This window comes from Daphnia carinata, chromosome 8 (genome assembly GCF_022539665.2).
Source record: "Daphnia carinata strain CSIRO-1 chromosome 8, CSIRO_AGI_Dcar_HiC_V3, whole genome shotgun sequence".
NCBI classification, from domain to species: Eukaryota; Metazoa; Arthropoda; class Branchiopoda; order Diplostraca; family Daphniidae; genus Daphnia; species Daphnia carinata.
In genome coordinates this window covers 4,481,470-4,498,031 of record NC_081338.1, presented here as the reverse complement: position 1 = coordinate 4,498,031, position 16,562 = coordinate 4,481,470, and the positions used below count along the sequence as shown (strand labels likewise).

General features: G+C 43.2%; 1 protein-coding gene across 1 annotated transcript; it reads left to right on the top strand.

Moving 5' to 3' along the window:
* The first annotated feature begins 402 nt into the window (after positions 1-402).
* LOC132088247 (uncharacterized) lies at positions 403-15,737 on the top strand. The gene is made up of 13 exons (XM_059496668.1): positions 403-552; positions 622-1,923; positions 5,995-6,168; positions 6,251-6,753; positions 8,488-8,785; positions 9,752-10,007; positions 10,553-11,454; positions 12,589-12,722; positions 12,807-12,951; positions 13,241-13,534; positions 13,607-13,726; positions 13,823-14,321; positions 14,385-15,737. Exons 2-13 carry the CDS (start codon positions 1,384-1,386, stop codon positions 14,738-14,740), a joined length of 4,221 nt encoding a protein of 1,406 aa, XP_059352651.1. The 5' UTR covers positions 403-552; positions 622-1,383; the 3' UTR covers positions 14,741-15,737.
* Positions 15,738-16,562: the final 825 nt, after the last annotated feature.

Here is a 16,562-nt window from a genome sequence, read left to right as displayed (position 1 = left end):
CTCAATGCAGTTATCGATTGAGTTTGAAAGAAAAATAAGGTAAGCAGCTTGCCACCCATTTTTATTTTAAACCATTCAAAATTGCTTCGTTTCTTACGTCGTTTTCCCTTTTTTGCGTGACACAGCTGAAAACCACCGACCGTCAACTCGAGCCACCCAAAAAAAAAAAAAAAAAAAAACGAAGTTAACGACCCCATCGGGAAATTCGTTTCCATCATCGCAGCGCACGTGTTTAACGTCCAAGTGCGAGAAGATGATAACAGTTTAACGAACTTATTTTCTCTCGTTTGTGTCGACGCCAAGTTCTTTATCGCTATTACTTTTTTTTCTTCTTTTTTTTTTTTTTTAATTTTAAACCCAGGCTGCCTCCCCCCCCCCCCCCCCCCCTGTGAAAAAAAAAATGGATTCAAAATTCAGAAAACCGATCAAGTGGCTCACCGCAGGCGCAGCTTTGCCCGTCAATAGCAGCAGGTGCCTTGTCGTTTTCACCTGTTTTCAAACTCCGCCTTGCGATTGGGGACGACGCCTATTCAAAGCTCATTAAAGCAGCACGTAAGGCCTTTTGTTTTGTTTGTTTGTTTGTTTTTCTGTTGGTTTTTAAATGATGACCTTCTCATGTAGGGCAGCGTTTGCCATTAGCTTTTTGATGGTTAGAGTGGGGCAAAGAAAGTGTGTGAAAAACAGAGAGAGGAGCCGTAGAAGAGGTCAGATTGCGCAGGATCGAGCACGCAGAGGCAGCACGCAACTTTCGGCTAAGATAGAACTGATCCAGCATCAGTCGGTCGTCAGTTGTGGCTCCTTCCTTTTGCCGCTCCCGTGCCCAGCCTGAGAATTTTTTTCCCGTTTTTTCCTTTTAGTTCCGTTTTTTATTTTTTTGGTTCTTTTCCTCCCCCTTTTTTTTTTTTTCCCCAACCTCCCCGTTTCTTTCTTCTATCTCTCCCGCGTACGAACATTTTCCTTTTAATTCTAAATTTTTTTGGTTTGAATTAGAATTTATTTTGAAGTGTCCCGTTTAGGAAGGCGGAAATTGTGCGTTGATGGATGGCCAGCAGCGGAATAATAATGGGGAGGAAGGACAAACAGCCCCAAAAAAAAAAAATATCACGTCTCATTTAGACGGCCTTGAGTGATCTAGCGTTCGTCGTTAGTGTTAACGCGCGTGTGAATGTCCCGTGACCTACGTTGTGTCTTACAATCATTTGTCGAGTGCGTCTCTGTGTGAAAAAAACAAAACAAACAAAAACTCATTTAAAAACAAAAAAACAAACAAATATTAAGGGAAAAAAAAAGAGGGATGGAATTAAGTGCGCGTTTTTGATGGCGTCTTGATGGCTTTTCTTTGTGATTTCATCGACGGCAACGACTCGCCAGTCGACGACGGTCATGGCATACCAACGGCTCGTTGTAATCATTTCAAAGCTGTTGTTCTTATTGGTAATGGCCACCGCCGGCCAGCCGGATCAAGGGGCCAGAGCGGGCCCTCGGCCTGTGCGTATGCTGGCCGTATTCGACGCGAGCGAAATGGCAACAATGGAGCGCGTCATGCACAAAACGCTGATTGCACTCAACAAGGAGAAAACGGCGTGGACAGCCGGATGGAATGGCCAAAACAGCGGGATCGGTGCTGCTGCAGCTGCAGATGTCAACATCAGCACGTCGTCGGCCGGCCGGGGCCAGCGCAAGAAATGGCTGGCCAGTGGGCGACGTCTAACAGTGGACAGTGTCACGTACTCGTCGCAGTGGTGGGTCAATCAAACGGCAGACGATCTCGATCGCCTCATCGCCTCTCATCGGCCCGTCGCCATCCTCGTCCTATCGGCCGACGATTACGCCGTCTTCCGTGTTGCCCTCGCCGCCTCGCCGTTCCATCTGCCCGTCATTGGAGCACGGGCGCAGCGCGGACTCGACGATTCATCCTTCCGGGTAAGTTTCTCTTTTCTTTTTTAAAAAGTGCCCGTTTTTTTGTTTTTTTTTTCCGCGTGTTTTCTTTTGCCAATGCAATCGTCCAATTGACTATCTGGGGTGGGGCAATGGGCGTGGCTTGCAGACATGGTCCCGATAGAAGATGACACGCAGCTACAGAATGTCTTGGTTTTTTTTTTCCTAATCGTCTTAATGGCTAAGTGTGAAACATGGATGCGACAAAGTGAGACAGTCCAGCGCGCTTCAATTCATTTCTTTTCATGTACGAGTCGCACGGCTGTTGAGCGTTCAAAAGCCCGTGAAGGCGCCGGGAGCGACATGAAGTCATGTCTCTAATTTTTTTTTGTTTTTTTTTGTTTGTTTTTTTTCATGTGATGGACTGGACATACTTTATCGTGTACATCTCTAATTATTATTATTTTTTTGTTTTTTTTTTGAAAATAATAATAATAATCCGAAATGGAAAGGGAGCCGTGCGAATTAGGTCGATTGACGCATCAATTGGGGCCCGAAATAAATGGAAATGCGACAAAGGCAACCAATGGAAATATTTAGTCTGGAAACAAACATGGCCGTCTTCAGAGCCTACATGGAGAAAGTGATGTAATAAGCACAGAGTCACGGGGCTCGATGAGCAGCGGACATCACGGTGTCCATTAGTCGGCTGAATCACGAAAAAGAAGAGAGAGTGGGGTGGGGGGGGATGTCAATTTGTGATGCCTTGTACAAGGACACACACACATATGTACTTGTATACACAGTCGTGTTTTCATTGTACGACGTTGCATCCGTCCAGCGCATTTTCTATCCCGCGTTCGCCCGATGAATGAGCGCCTTCCTATTGGCGACTCTTTACGGCTGGAAACGGGTCATTTTATATCGATCTTCTTTTATGATGGATCTCTTTTTTTTTTTTTTTTTTTATCACGAACGGCGGCCGCCTTCCCCTTTTTCTTTTCTTTTTTTTTTTTTTTTTTTTGGAATTTCCCGTCTGCGATTCGTTTGAAGATTTTTGATTCTATTATTTGTTGTGGCGGAGGACCGCACGGTTCAATCGTTTTCTGCGATTTCGTTTCAATCTAAAATTCGAAATTCCCGGTACTTTTTTTTCAAATACTTTCATAAAGTTCGACCATCTCGATAGAGCGTCTTTTGTTGACATTTGATGGCCTTTTTTTTTCAGCTAAATAACGAAGAGGCTTTCATCTTTTCCAGACTCTTTAAGCGCGACGTAATAATGTACGTAAAGAATATAAGTCATAAGTCTTTCGTGATTACCGCATGTCGGGTTTGCCATTGAAAATGTTCTAATGGCTACGGCCCCCCCCCCCTTTCTTTTTCAAATCACGCGCTCTTATTTGAAAAACACACAGCACACGAATTGATCGATAACTCTGCCCAATGAAAACGTCCTTTAAAGAAACAACTTAACGTCGTTTTCTTTCCTTAAGTTATGAAACGCATTGCACATCTACGGGGTTTCCCCCCCGTTTCTACATTTTTTTTCTTTTAAAACTTCGATTGGAAAAAAAAAATAGAAAGGTCCAATTGACGTCACTAACCACATTGAAGGCAAAACCCACAAAAATGTTTTTAAAAGGGCATCAAGAATCCCTTTGCCTTGGCCTTTGTTTAACGCTTTATGGTGGCACCGAATAACTATGCAAACATTACCACTCAGAGCGTAGTGCCAACTCCTAAATCCTAATCATGTTTTTTGGTTGTGATGCAAGGGATTTTCGTGTCGGAGAAAAAGAAAATAGAAAAGTTTTTGTGACAAACCGAAATGCTCGAATCGATCCCTCCTTCCCTTTTCGATCTCTGGAATTAAAGATCGTTCCCCTTCCTCTATGTTTTTTTATTCCCCCCCCCCCCTAACATTTCTTTAGGAGTGCCATTTAAAAGATTACATCATAATCCCGAAACGCCTTGTTGGCTAATTTTCAATTCAAAAGTTTGGAGGTTTTTTTTTTTTTTTTTTTTTGTCAAGTAGCCGACAAGCTTTCAAAAGAAAAGTCTTACGAATGTCTTTATTTTTCTTAGAGTAGAAATGTTTTTTTTTGTTTTGTTTTTTTTTCTTACCACATATGACGATGGTAGCTGCTAATAACAATAGAAGCGTGGCGAGGAAAAGAGACGACGCCATATCTCTCGAAACGATCGATAGATTTGCCAGTCGTTATGGCAGTAAATACAAGGGGGCTCCTCTATGGAAGAAGCAAATCTATCAGGCGGCGTTGCAATTTTTGTTTTTGTTTTGTTTATATCGTCGGTAGTTATTTTATTTTTTACGATTCATGCAACATGATTATTTATCGAAATTTTTATCGCATCGAAAACAATTGCGGACGTCAATGTTTATCTAATTTAGATATATATCTCCGTCGGCACGCGCGCGCACACATTCACGGTTGAATGGCTCTTTAAAAAAAAAAAAATAATAATAAATAAAATTGAATAATAAAAGAAAAGTCATTTAAAGAATAGGCTCGTCGTACACATATTCTCCGGATGTAGCATACTGGGTAGGTCTTTGAATGAGCTTGTCGATCCTTGGGCCAAGATACGGAACTGATGGATGGTGTATTTTGTTTGTTTTTTTTTGCATTTTATCTACGTCCCTCTCGGTCATACATTACGTGTCCCGATGTCAAGAACGCACTTGACGTTCATAAAACAAAAAGAAGATGATGGGAATAGCAGGTATCATCAACCAAAGTGAGAAAAGACGAATGTTACATGGCTCTTTTCTTAGGCTGTAATTCGTTCCTCGTTCGGGAAAAATCGATACATGTTTCAAATTCAGCAAAAATACGCATCATTTCCTGTTGCTCATCCACCGTAAATCTCTTGCTTGTTCCTTCCCACAAAAAAAAAAAAAAATGTCATCGACACCGAACGTGCAAGACTTCCTGTCGAGTTTTTTTTTTATTTTTCAGATTCATTTATTTTTTTTTTTTGTGTGTGTGTGTGAAGCGTGTGCCGGAAACGCATTCGGAAACTTGCAACACAAATATTTAAAAATGATCGTATGGGAAGTAGAACGTGGTTGAGAAATTGAATCGATTTGTTTTTTATCCGAATTTATTTATTTTTTTTTTTTTTAATACAACGCTAATCCCGAAGTCTGGAGCAAACAGTTGTCATCGGTCGTAGAGCAGAACAAAAACTTTTCACGAGCCGGATTTGAAAATTAGAGCCATGACGTTCATCCCCTGTTAGTTGGATCGATAACGGGGCGACGGACTGATGGATAGTAGATGGCTCTATAACTCGTTATCGAGTAAAAAAAAAAAAAGAAGAAAGGCAAAAGAAAAAAAGCTTTGTATCTCTTCTGAAAGCTGTACACGGAAAGCAAAAAAAAAAAAAAAAAAAGGAAGAAGAAGAAGAAGAAAAGCTTTAGGGGCTGGCCCCATTTTCTTTCATTCCCGGCTGCTGCTTCCGTCTAACCCCCCGCAAGGCTTTCCGCTGCGGTGCAGCCGAATAATAATAATAATCATAACACGGTCTCAATCAAACAAAAAAAAAAAAAAAAAAAAAAAAAAGATGTAGGATTAATTTTTAGGTTAGTTTTTGATGTTTGTGCGATTCAACAATTGGCTGATGCGTGAAAGCTCGTCCGCCATTTTAGGCTTTCGAGGCTTAGAAAATAACGAGTGTGATGCAATAATTGAACCATACTAGCCGTCCCTCTAAAAAAAAAAAAAAAAAACAACTTGGAAATGAATAAAAATGTGATTCTCTTTGACTGTCTTTGATGAGCCTGGCAAGAAAAGATCGCGGTAGGAGAAGTATTGATCTCGCTGGGTGGTGGTTGTTCCATTAGGAAGCAGCGAGAGATTGCATCAAAACTCTCTCTCTCTCTTTGACGTTCACACACACACACACACACACACAAGCTGTCTCCGCTCGATGATTTCAAAGTTAACGGACAAGTTCGTGCCGCTTACACTGTAAAACGGCACCATTTTTTTTTTTTTTTTTTTTCTAAAGAAAATTAGGCCTCCCTTTTTCTTTCTTTTTAAATTTATGCTAATTGATTGATTTTTTTTTTTTTTGATATTCCATCAGGGAGTTTCGCCGTTTTACGTCGGTCTCAATCCTGGTCCCCATCATTTAGCGTCGGCCCTACACCACCTGCTGCTGGCCAACAATTGGCTGCCCGTGACGCTGATTGTCGACGATTCATTGGATGCCCAGAAGATCCGGCAAGTCGTTCAACGACATCCGTCCAACGTCGGCAAGGTAATTCGAAATGTTTTTAAAATAATCTACGCTTTAAAAAAAATAAATAAATAAATAAAATCAAAATCATTCAAATCCCCAGGTGATGGTGGTGACGGTGGATCGCGGGTCGGCGCCGCACCGGATCCTGGCCCAGTTGAGCGGCATCCAGCAGACGACGTCGCTGGTCATCGCCTTTTGCTGCGAGCCGCGTCTGGCCTCGCTCATCTTCCGCGAGGCCCGTCGTCTCAACATGCTCAACGGCGATTGGGTTTGGCTGGCCCTGGAGCAAGCCGTCGCGGGCTTCCATCATCACTGGACGGATGGCTATTCACCGGCCGCGGCTGGACGCTTGCCATCGGTCGGATGGACGGCCGATGGGCAAGACGACGAAGACGACTGGCCACTTGGTTTGCTCGGCCTCGTGTCTCAGCAACCGCTGCGCCTGACCAAGCACACGATGAAAGGCTCGCTGGCCATCATCCATTCGTCCGTCAGGGCCAGTCTGGCCGTCCATCAACTGCAAACGTGGCTGGAATCGTGGACGAACGAGACTAGCGCCACTCATAACATCCAACGGCTGCAAGTGGCTAAACAAATGGACAGGTACTTGACAATTGAACTGAGCTGGGCACAATCATCGGCGACACAATGCCCTCGTGCTGAAAAGGCGCATAACAATCACTTTGCTCCCCTTTCGTTCAACTTGCGTGCCTCTCTCTCTCTCTCTCTCTGTTGTCTGTGTAGAATTCCCTTTTATTTCGCTGCCTGTTTAACCTTGATTGGATTGGATAGCGCGCGCAAAAAAAAAAACAGAAAGGGGGGGGGGGAGGAATTTCGTTTGGCCGCATTTCTTTGGATTGGGCTTCGTTCGTTCGTTCGGTCAGTCCAATATATTTTCGTTTACAACTGGTCTGTGTGGCTCTATAGATGGACCCAGAACGATATCGTGCCCTCCCCATCAATATAGTAGCTTGCTAGATCTAGATGAAAATTGGTCTGGTCTGTTTTCGGGAGGGGGGGGGGGGGACATGAGCGGAACAGAGAAGAAAACAAACAACGAGATCAAACATTTTTTTTTTTTTTTTTTTTTTTTTTTTTTTTTGGGATGAGAAAAGGAATGGCGTTTTATTTCAACAGCAAGGTCATCATGTACGTAAAAGAATTTATTTTTATTTTTTTAAGGAGGAAGGGTTCAGTCTAAGTTGTTATGCAATATTCGTGAGTGGATTCACGATTTTTGTTTGTAAAGTTTGAAGGGGTTAACCTGCTCTGGAAGTAGGGGGGAGCTGCGGTGATGATGGAAGTGTAGAATATCAAGAGAATGAGAAGAAATCTTTTCTCAGTGTGTGTGTGTGTGTGTGTGCTCTATGAGTGCACACACACACACACAAGGGAAAAGAAAAATTCTTAGCTCGGGCTGGCGGATCAATAGCTTCTTCTCCTGCAGGGGCGTGGAAAAGGAAAGGCGGATGCTTTTCCGGGGAAAAAAAAAAGAAAAAAAGAAAACATGCCAGACCCTTAAAAAAGATGTTTTTGTCGTACAATGTATTTATACATAGAGCTAAGATGCTCTATTATGCGTATATCGACGTGCGAAAAATTTCGTTCAAAAACGGAATGCGTTGTGTCGTTGCTATTACGAACACGAGATGGTGCTAATTGCAAAAATCATTTTTGATTTAACTAATTGATTTTGTCTTAGGTAAAACTCATCGCTTCCCGTCTTTAATATTTTATCCCACCTCCGATACGTTCCACCCGTTTGTAGGAAAGACGAAGGATGGGAAGGGGAGGGGGGGGGGGAAGCGGTGTAGTTGTGCGGCCTCTGGGTTATGTTTCATCGCTTATCGCTGTGGCAGTTCGTTCTATCAAAAGAGGAAGAAGCCAAGCGGAAGAAGGTGGGCCCTGCGGTGGACAATCCCCGTTTTTAAGCTGGCCCTTGAGAGAAACGGCCAAAGTGTGTGTGTGTGTGTGTGTGGGTCGGTCGGTCTACACTGTCGCCAAGTAAGAAGAATAGTACGTGAAAAGACGATGTTCCAGTAAAAAGAAGAAAGAAAAAAAAAAAGAAAAAAAAGGCGGAAGACGAGCGATGGGCGTTGTCTTTGAAAACAGCCAAGACAATCCAAGATACACAAAGACAAACTCGATTGTGTTTTGTTTTTATTTTTGGGCGTTGCCATGTTGATTTATTATATATATATCAAGTCTTTAAATGTTCTTCTTCTTTCTTTCTTTTTCTTTTTTTTTTTTTTTTTTTGCGGAGAGGTTATTTAAGTTCTTTTTTTTTTTTTTTTTCTTCTTCTTCTTCCTTATTTATTTTTTTTTTTTTTTTTATAGCGAGATCCGATGGAGAGTCAAAGAAGCGCTGGCCGGGCGTCTGACCTACGACGGAGGCGGTAAAATCGACTCGGCTCTTCGGGCCAACTTTGACGTCATCAATCTCGTCCCGGCTGGACCTTTCTATCCGAAGAGCAGCAGCAGCAGCAGCAGCGCGAGTAATACGAATGGCGTCGGCGCCAAATCGACCAAGACATCAGCATCCTCTTCTTCTACTTCCTTGGCTTTGACGAGACGACGAAGACACTCCTCCTCCTCCTCCTCGACATCCGACAAACATTTTGGCAACGCCACAGCGGTCAGTTTATGTTTGTTTGTTTTTTTTTTTTTTTGATGACGCATTTTTCTTATTTATTTATTGGGCGGTTGGAAAATTTTTAAAGACTAGCGTACATATACCGCAATGGCCGGCGTTGACGTGTGCCAATCGGTTAATGTAGCGCGCCCATCGATTCTAAATATCTACGCAAATCAGGAGCTTGGCAAACATTTCCCTCCGCCAACTGTGGCCGAGAGCCGTTTGATTTTTTCGAAAGCAAACATCAGATCGTGTTTGGTTTTGCTCCGCTTTTCTTTCCATATGCAAGCAGAAGATGTTGATGAATTCGAGTCTGTGTGCGCACGCAAAGGCGAAAAATTCTGTTTGGCTAAACGAAATGTGAAATTGTTCTTTTGTTGCCACGATAGCCATGAATGATTGGGTGTGGTCGGACGATGGCCAGCCCAAAAGAAGCCAGCGATGCCTAGTGGGGGAATTGTATTTACATATGTAAGATAGGCCAGCCGCTTGAAATGAAAAACAGCCGGATATTACAAGAAAAAGACAAGCCGGAATAATCCATGCGCAATGAGAGCAACGACGAGGGACTTGATGGCCGATATCAGTCCTCGAATCCATCACCCGTCCCTCCCATTTTCTAGCGAGTTCAAAGTTTTTTTTCTTTTTCTGACTGTGTTTGTGTGTTTTGCAAACGCAAGCAAAACCACTCGGATCCGTCATGGATGTCTTGTATCGTAAAAAAAAACAGCCCGACGGACCGTACGAAATTGTTATGTATCAATGGCCAGTGGGGTACAAGTCCCTAGACCCTCTCAAAGATCCTGATGGATGGATCTTTTGCTATATCTCTTCCATCTCTTTCGTTTTTTTTGTTTTTTTTTTTTTGCTGTGTGGGGGGGGGGGGGGGGTTGTGTTTTTTAAATGAACAATTTAAATTCTCTTTTGTTTACTGAATTTCATTTTTTGAAAAAAAAAAAAATAAAGGAATTGGCGGATGAAGACGATGAGGATCTGCAGGATGAAGAATATGCATCGGCAGCGGAGGAGAGCAACGTCGATGAATTGGATGTAGACCAAGACGATTCGGATGGACGAAACAACGGCCAGCCTGTCGTCATATCGACGGGCGCTGCTGACGATGCGAGTCTTTTAAACGAACCCATCGCAGCCAAAGATCCTCTCCGTGCGCCCGTTTGGCAGTCGGTGGGCAACGTCTCTGGCCAGGCCGTCACTTTCAAAGGTCTGTACTCAAAAGAACAAACATTGCTTTGTTTTTTCTTCTTTAAATCAAATAGCCAGCTAACAACGTTTTCTCTTTACTGTGAGACATTGCGCTATTTCGTTGGCTATTTTATGTTTTGCGAAAAAAAGCTAAAAAAAAACAAACAAAAAAACTGGCTGGCCTTCACCCAATCACCGTGTGGCTCCAGGGTCTTCTTTGATGGCTCCTGATGTCATTTTTGCTGGTAAATGCCACTCGACTCTTGTGTGTGAGAGAGTCAGAAAATCTCTGTGATAAAAGCCGTGCGGCCCCACTTTACTCTTCTGACGAGTGTGTAACATACAATGTGTTCCAAAAAAAAAGGAGTCAAGAGTGGGGGGGGGGGGAGGGTAGGAGGAGCTCTCAGGAGCGTATAGAGCCAAGTTAGCTTGAAGCTTTTCAATGGCTCATCCTATTAGTTTGTGCCTATTTTTTTTTTTTTTAAGAAACTTATTGGGAATGTCCGCTAGGTGCGCTGTGTTTATCTTTGAATTGAAATGTTATGAAAAATAATATAATTGTAGGAGTTCAATGGCCCGGAGGCGGACTGGCCGGCCCTCGGTCGCACAGCCGACGAGTCTACCGAGTGGCCACCATTTTCTCGCCGCCTTTCGTGATGGAGACGGAAGTCTTTAAAGAGGACGACGAAGAGGAAGAAGAGCAGCGCTGCCTGACGGGCGTCCCTTGTCTCCGCGTCGCCACCGGGCAAAAGGACGAGCTGGCCCGCATTTTCGGCGACTACGAAGGCGCCCAGCTGCACAAGGGCCGTCTCTACAATTTGACTTGCTGCTACGGCTACTCGATCGACCTCATGGAGAACGTGGCCAGCGACCTGGACGTCAAGTTCCAGGTCTACGTCGTCGCCGACGGACAGTGCGGCGCCAAGAGGCAAGTGACGGGCAAGTGGGACGGCATCGTGGCCGATTTGCGCTCCGGCGCCGCCCATCTGAGTTTCGCCCCGTTGAGCGTCACTTCGGCCCGGAGCGAAGCCATTGATTTCTCCATTCCGTACTTCTACTCGGGGCTGTCCATCTTGCAGGCCAGCAAGATCAACAACGACGACGTCCCCCTGCTGGCCTTCCTCAAACCTTTCCGTCCCGATCTGTGGATCGGCATCTTCGTCAGCCTCAACCTGACGGCGCTGGCCGTGGCCGTCTACGAGTGGCTGAGCCCGTTCGGCCTCAACCCGTGGGGCCGCCAGCGGACGAAAAACTTTAGCCTTGCCTCGGCCCTTTGGGTCATGTGGGGCCTCCTCTTTAGCCACTTGGTGGCCTTTAAAGCGCCGAAATCGTGGCCCAACAAATTCCTCATCAACGTCTGGGGCGGCTTCAGCGTCATCTTCTTGGCCAGCTACACGGCCAACATAGCGGCCTTGTTCGCCGGCGTCTTTTCCGAGACGTCCGTCGCCAACTTTCACGATCCGCGCGTAAGTCCATTTTTTTCCTATTTTTTTTTTTTTTTTTTTGTTTTTTTCATGCCGGAAATTGAATGCCATCCGTCAAAAAAAAAAAAAAAAAAAAAAAAAAAAAATGTTGGATTAAGTCTAAACGGCTAAACAATCAGGCCATCAGGCCAAGTGAATATTGGCTGTGATGGTGTCTACGTTGGAGCGGAAGCAGAGGGGCCAGTAACAAGATGGATGATACGAAAGCTTCTTTTGCTAAAAAAAAGAAAAACACATAGAAAATTGATGAGCGTATATACAAGGCGAAAAGAGGATCTTGCCAAAAATAAGGGGGTGGGTAGATGATTTAAAACAAAAGGGGAAAACTAAAAGTCTGTGTTGTATATACTAATAAACACCAAAAGATTTTAGACGCCGTGCTCTGATGATATCGATTGACAAAGGGAAGCCATTTTTGATTGGTTTCTCTTCATCATATTGCCTTCGTGTGTTATCCGTCTGTCCTCGTTGATCCCACGGAACAAGAGCAAAAACACACACACACACGCTTCTTTTTTATTGTAATTTTTTTTTTTTTTTTTTTTCATAGCTTTTTGGCAGAATGGTGTGTGTGTGTGTGTGTGTGGATTTATATGTCTGACATCCAATCACGGATGGGCGAGGAAATGACGATCCCTATGTCTGGAATAATCTTAGTTAAAATAAGACGCGCTCGTCATTTAATGGAAGCATTATTTTTTTTTTAAATGTCATTTTTAGAATAATTAATTTTAAACAATTTTCAATTATCAGCGCCGCCGCCATTTCGTGTTTCCTAAACGCATTGGTTTCGTTCAACGCCGTGATTTGATATATCAAAGTTCAAAGCGTTTCTATGGTTCGCTAATGCGCACTGTAGTGTCTCATTCGATCATTGATTCGCTGCCAGAAACGAGTTGTGTATTAATAGGTTGCCGATGTTTCAAGCAAAACTTATCATCGCTGTGCGTTACGCGGACAGTGAAACGGCCGTTTAAAAAAGATTTGCGCACGTGTCGCTTTTTTTATTATTTTTTGAAAAATGGCGCCGTTCGCTCCATTGCCTTTCCCATCAAATAAATCGTGTTTCCGATACATTTTATTTTGAAAAAAACAAAACAAAAAAAACATATATAGCTGTTGAGCCAGAAAGTGGGTACAACACGCAGTTCGGCTGCCCAGCATTACGCCCAGAAAACGAACCGTGGATTGGCTGAGCATTTGGAACGGTTCACCGTGCCCAACCTGGAAGAAGGCATCGCCCGACTGAGGTAAAAAAAAAAAGAATTTTTTTTTAAATAATTCAATCCATTTCATTTTTTAAAAAATATATATATATATATATTGTTGGACAGGGACGGACGGCTGGATCTGCTCATTGGAGACACGCCCATACTGGACTATTACCGGGCCAACGATCCCGGCTGCACGTTGCGAACGGTCGACGTCATCGAGGAAGACAACTACGCCGTCGGCATGACCAAAGGCCTCCGATTGCAGGTAAGATGTCACACTCGTGTTACAGACGTTGCAATCATTGTTAGGAGGAGATGCCAATCAAACGATTGGTAGAAAAACAGATCCTGTAATTTACAACGCGATTTACGAAGCAATGGCTTCCTGATTTATGTGTCCCTACGTAATCGGGAAGGAACTTTCGGGACACGAATAAGATAAGGAGGTTGTTGTTGGGTGGGGGGGGGGGGATACCGATCGATTGGATCTTTATTACACAATACTGTTTTTAATGATTTCTTTTTTTTTTTTTAAACAAACAAAAAAACAAAAGACGAGCATTTCCTCGCTCATTTCCAGCTACTCGACGTCCGGCTACATGGACGAGTTGCGCAGCAAATGGTACAGCTCCCTCCCTTGCTCCCGTTCGGCTCACGACGCTTACAAACCTCAGCCGCTGGGCGTGTCGGCTGTGGCGGGTGTTTTTATCCTTTTGGGATTCGGCATCCTCGGCGGATGTCTCATCCTCGTGCTGGAGCATCTCGTCTACAAGTTCGCCTTGCCCGTCCTCCGCCGACAGCACAAGGGCACCATCTGGCGGTCGCCAAACATGATGTTTTTTAGTCAAGTAATTTTTCTATCATTTCCATGCGCAAATTGTTTGGTTCTATTTTTAATTCAATTTGAAATGATTATTCAGAAACTGTACCGGTTCATCAACTGCGTCGAACTGCTGTCGCCTCATCACGCGGCCAAAGAATTAATGCACAGCCTCCGTCAGGGACAAATCACCTCCTTGTTCCAAAAGAGCGTCAAGAGGGTAACACTCAAATCCAAAAATTTCATATTTTTATAAATAAAAACCTAATGGAATTGAACAAAAAAAAAAAAAAAAAAAAAAAAACGATTGAATCAGAAGGAAAATGAACAGAAACGCAGACGCAAAAGCAAAGCGCAATTTTTCGAAATGATACGCGAGGTGCGTCGCTATCAGCAGGAAGAGAAAGAGACGGAAGTGGCCGACGATGAAGAGGACGAAGAAGAATACGACCACCATCACAGGGTGGCGGACGAAGAGGCGGGCGAAGGTGTGGCCGACGATGACGAAGAAAAGAAGAGGCCCGAATTGGCACCTCCGCCTCCGGCCGATTACGGAGACGATTGCGCAGACGATGCGATGAACGCCGTCGTTGTTCTCGCCCGGCAAACGCCTTGCAGCGATGATATCGCCATCTATAACACTCACATGCCTATCGTGGCCGATAGCGCGTTCACCCTTGATCCTGCTCCGTTAGCATCCAGACTGTCGGATAGCGAAAGGAAATGGAAAATGCAAATGGCTCAGAGGCGTCGATCGTTTAGCGCCGACGCTCTGTGTGAACCCGGCCACATCCATCAACAAAGACGTCGTCAAGGTCTTATCCATTTCTTTATCGAGTCTAAATTTATTTCATGGTTGGTGTCTTGATGGTACGCAGGTGTGCGATTCGCCGAAAGCAGTGCGAGTAGCAGCAGCAACAACAGTAGCGAGCAGAGCCTGAGCCAGTTGGAAGATGGCGTTGGCGGCGCTGCTGCTGGCGGATGGGACACTAGCGAAGACAATTCGTCTTTGCTCTGCTCCATGGTGGACCGAGCGACGTTGAACAAACTGACCAAAGAGGATCTGCTCTTATTGTGGCAGGCGGCCGAGTCCGAATGGCTGGCCAAAGTCAGAGCCTTGCGCAAACAGCGCGACATCCTCCAGTTGCGCTACCAGCACGCCAAGGCCGAACGCCAAGTAGCCAATCCTTATCAGGCTCCGCCAACACCTCCGCTTCCCACCATGAAGTTTTAAAAAAGGTATATACATATATATAAGAAAGAATGAAAAATCCAATTAACCATATGCAAACAACGAATAGCCACAAACATTAGTAGCAATCCCCCCCCCCCCTTTTTACAATCCTTTCCGAATTTGACTTGTCACTTTAAAACGGCCTGCATTGACGAGGCAGTTAGTTTGATATTGTAAAAAAAAAAAAAAAAAAAAATATTCATTATTATTATTACCTTTACGTAATGAAGTTAGTTGATTTTAAATAGGTAGGAGTAGAGGAGAGTTTTAATGATAACAATTTTTGTAGGTTAAAATAATTGATAGGGAAAAAAAAAGAAGGAATATTGATTTTCTCTTTTCCTTGCCAGTTCATCCTTTCTAATTCGTAATTCCAGTAGCTTAAATGGCGATTTGTATAAATTTAATTTTGCAACACATATGTTTTTGTATTTGATTAATTGGACGTCGATTCAGCGGCCACGTTTTTATTATTGTTGGTTATTATAATCTAATAGAAGAACGCGTGCGTGGCTGATTGAGTGCCTGTCTGTGTGTTACATGCCGTTAAGATTGTTGGACATTGGAGAGACAGCGAGTGCCTCTTGTTTCTCTAGATATGCTTGGAACGCGCTCCTCCTTTTCCTTATAATGTCCCTAATAATTTTATTTGATGAAAAAAAAAGAAGAAAGACAAAAATCGATAACTTGGTCTAGCTTCTCTTCCCGAGGGCACTTAAATAAAAACCACATACGTTAAAAAAAGAAAAAAAAATACTTTAAAAAAAGAAATTTAAAAAAAAAAAAATGAAATTTGCAATATTTTGGACGAGCTTTCAGATGCTCCTTTGATCTCCAGTCTATTTATAGGACTTATTTATAATTACGTTTAAAACAATATTAATAATAATGATGACGATATGCGCTGAATAACAGACGACAAGTAAATTTCGATCCGACGTATTTGAACTTGTACATTTGCAAACATTAACAGAAAATAAGGCAATTTGAATATACTGATATGACAATAATAAAAAAAGAAAAGAAAAAGAGAGCTTTTCGTGTGAATTACTGGGATGATGTCTAATGGGGTAGTGCTCGTATAAAATGAAATAATAATAAGATCAATCTGACATCTGATTGAGTATTCAACACATGCCGGGCGTAAAAGCCCCGACTGGGAATCTCTGCCAGCCGTTGTCCTTGCACGCAGTTTTCTTCCTGATTTTCTTTTTTTTTTTTTTTTTTTTTGTGTTTTGCGTCTACTTTTTTTTTTTTGTTTTTTAATGGAGTGTACGTGACGTTATCAACTATTGAATTAGTTAAAAACACAGAAAGGAATGATACGCAATTCCTCCATTTTAACGTCTGCACTTGGCTGAACGAGGTGTACATCATCTTGGCATTTTTTTGGGATGAACATGCACAAATAACGAGGGACTACATCGCACTAACCTGGGATTTAAACGCATTGATTTCCTTATTTCAGTTTCAAAGGATGACTACATTGCCAGCGCAATTCTAAGCCCAAGATTCACATCAATTAAAACTAATGTTTGTTTTTTTAGTTTGAACACGTCGGTGTTGTATGAAACTCGATCTATTATGTACAAGCAAAGTGATAGCATAGACGACTTTGATGGCCATCCAGACGATGCTTTCAGGTTTCGTGAGTGCGCGCGTTCGAAATGTTCACGATCGATATTTTGACGTACGTGGAACACAACAGCACCTACACACCCCCAAGCAATCTCATCAGATCCGGTGGGTAAATATGGCTGCACAAAAAATAAAAAAGTTTGTACTATCTGAGCTTTTGAATTCTTTGCATCCACAATAGTGA

Excerpts from the sequence above, each read along its gene's own strand:
- LOC132088247 (XM_059496668.1), top strand. The coding sequence starts at position 1,384 with ATGGCATACCAACGGCTCGTTGTAATCATTTCAAAGCTGTTGTTCTTA. Across the intron at positions 1,924-5,994 it reads TCGACGATTCATCCTTCCGG|GGAGTTTCGCCGTTTTACGT; the intron begins GTAAGTTTCTCT and ends ATATTCCATCAG. Across the intron at positions 13,535-13,606 it reads ACATGATGTTTTTTAGTCAA|AAACTGTACCGGTTCATCAA; the intron begins GTAATTTTTCTA and ends ATGATTATTCAG.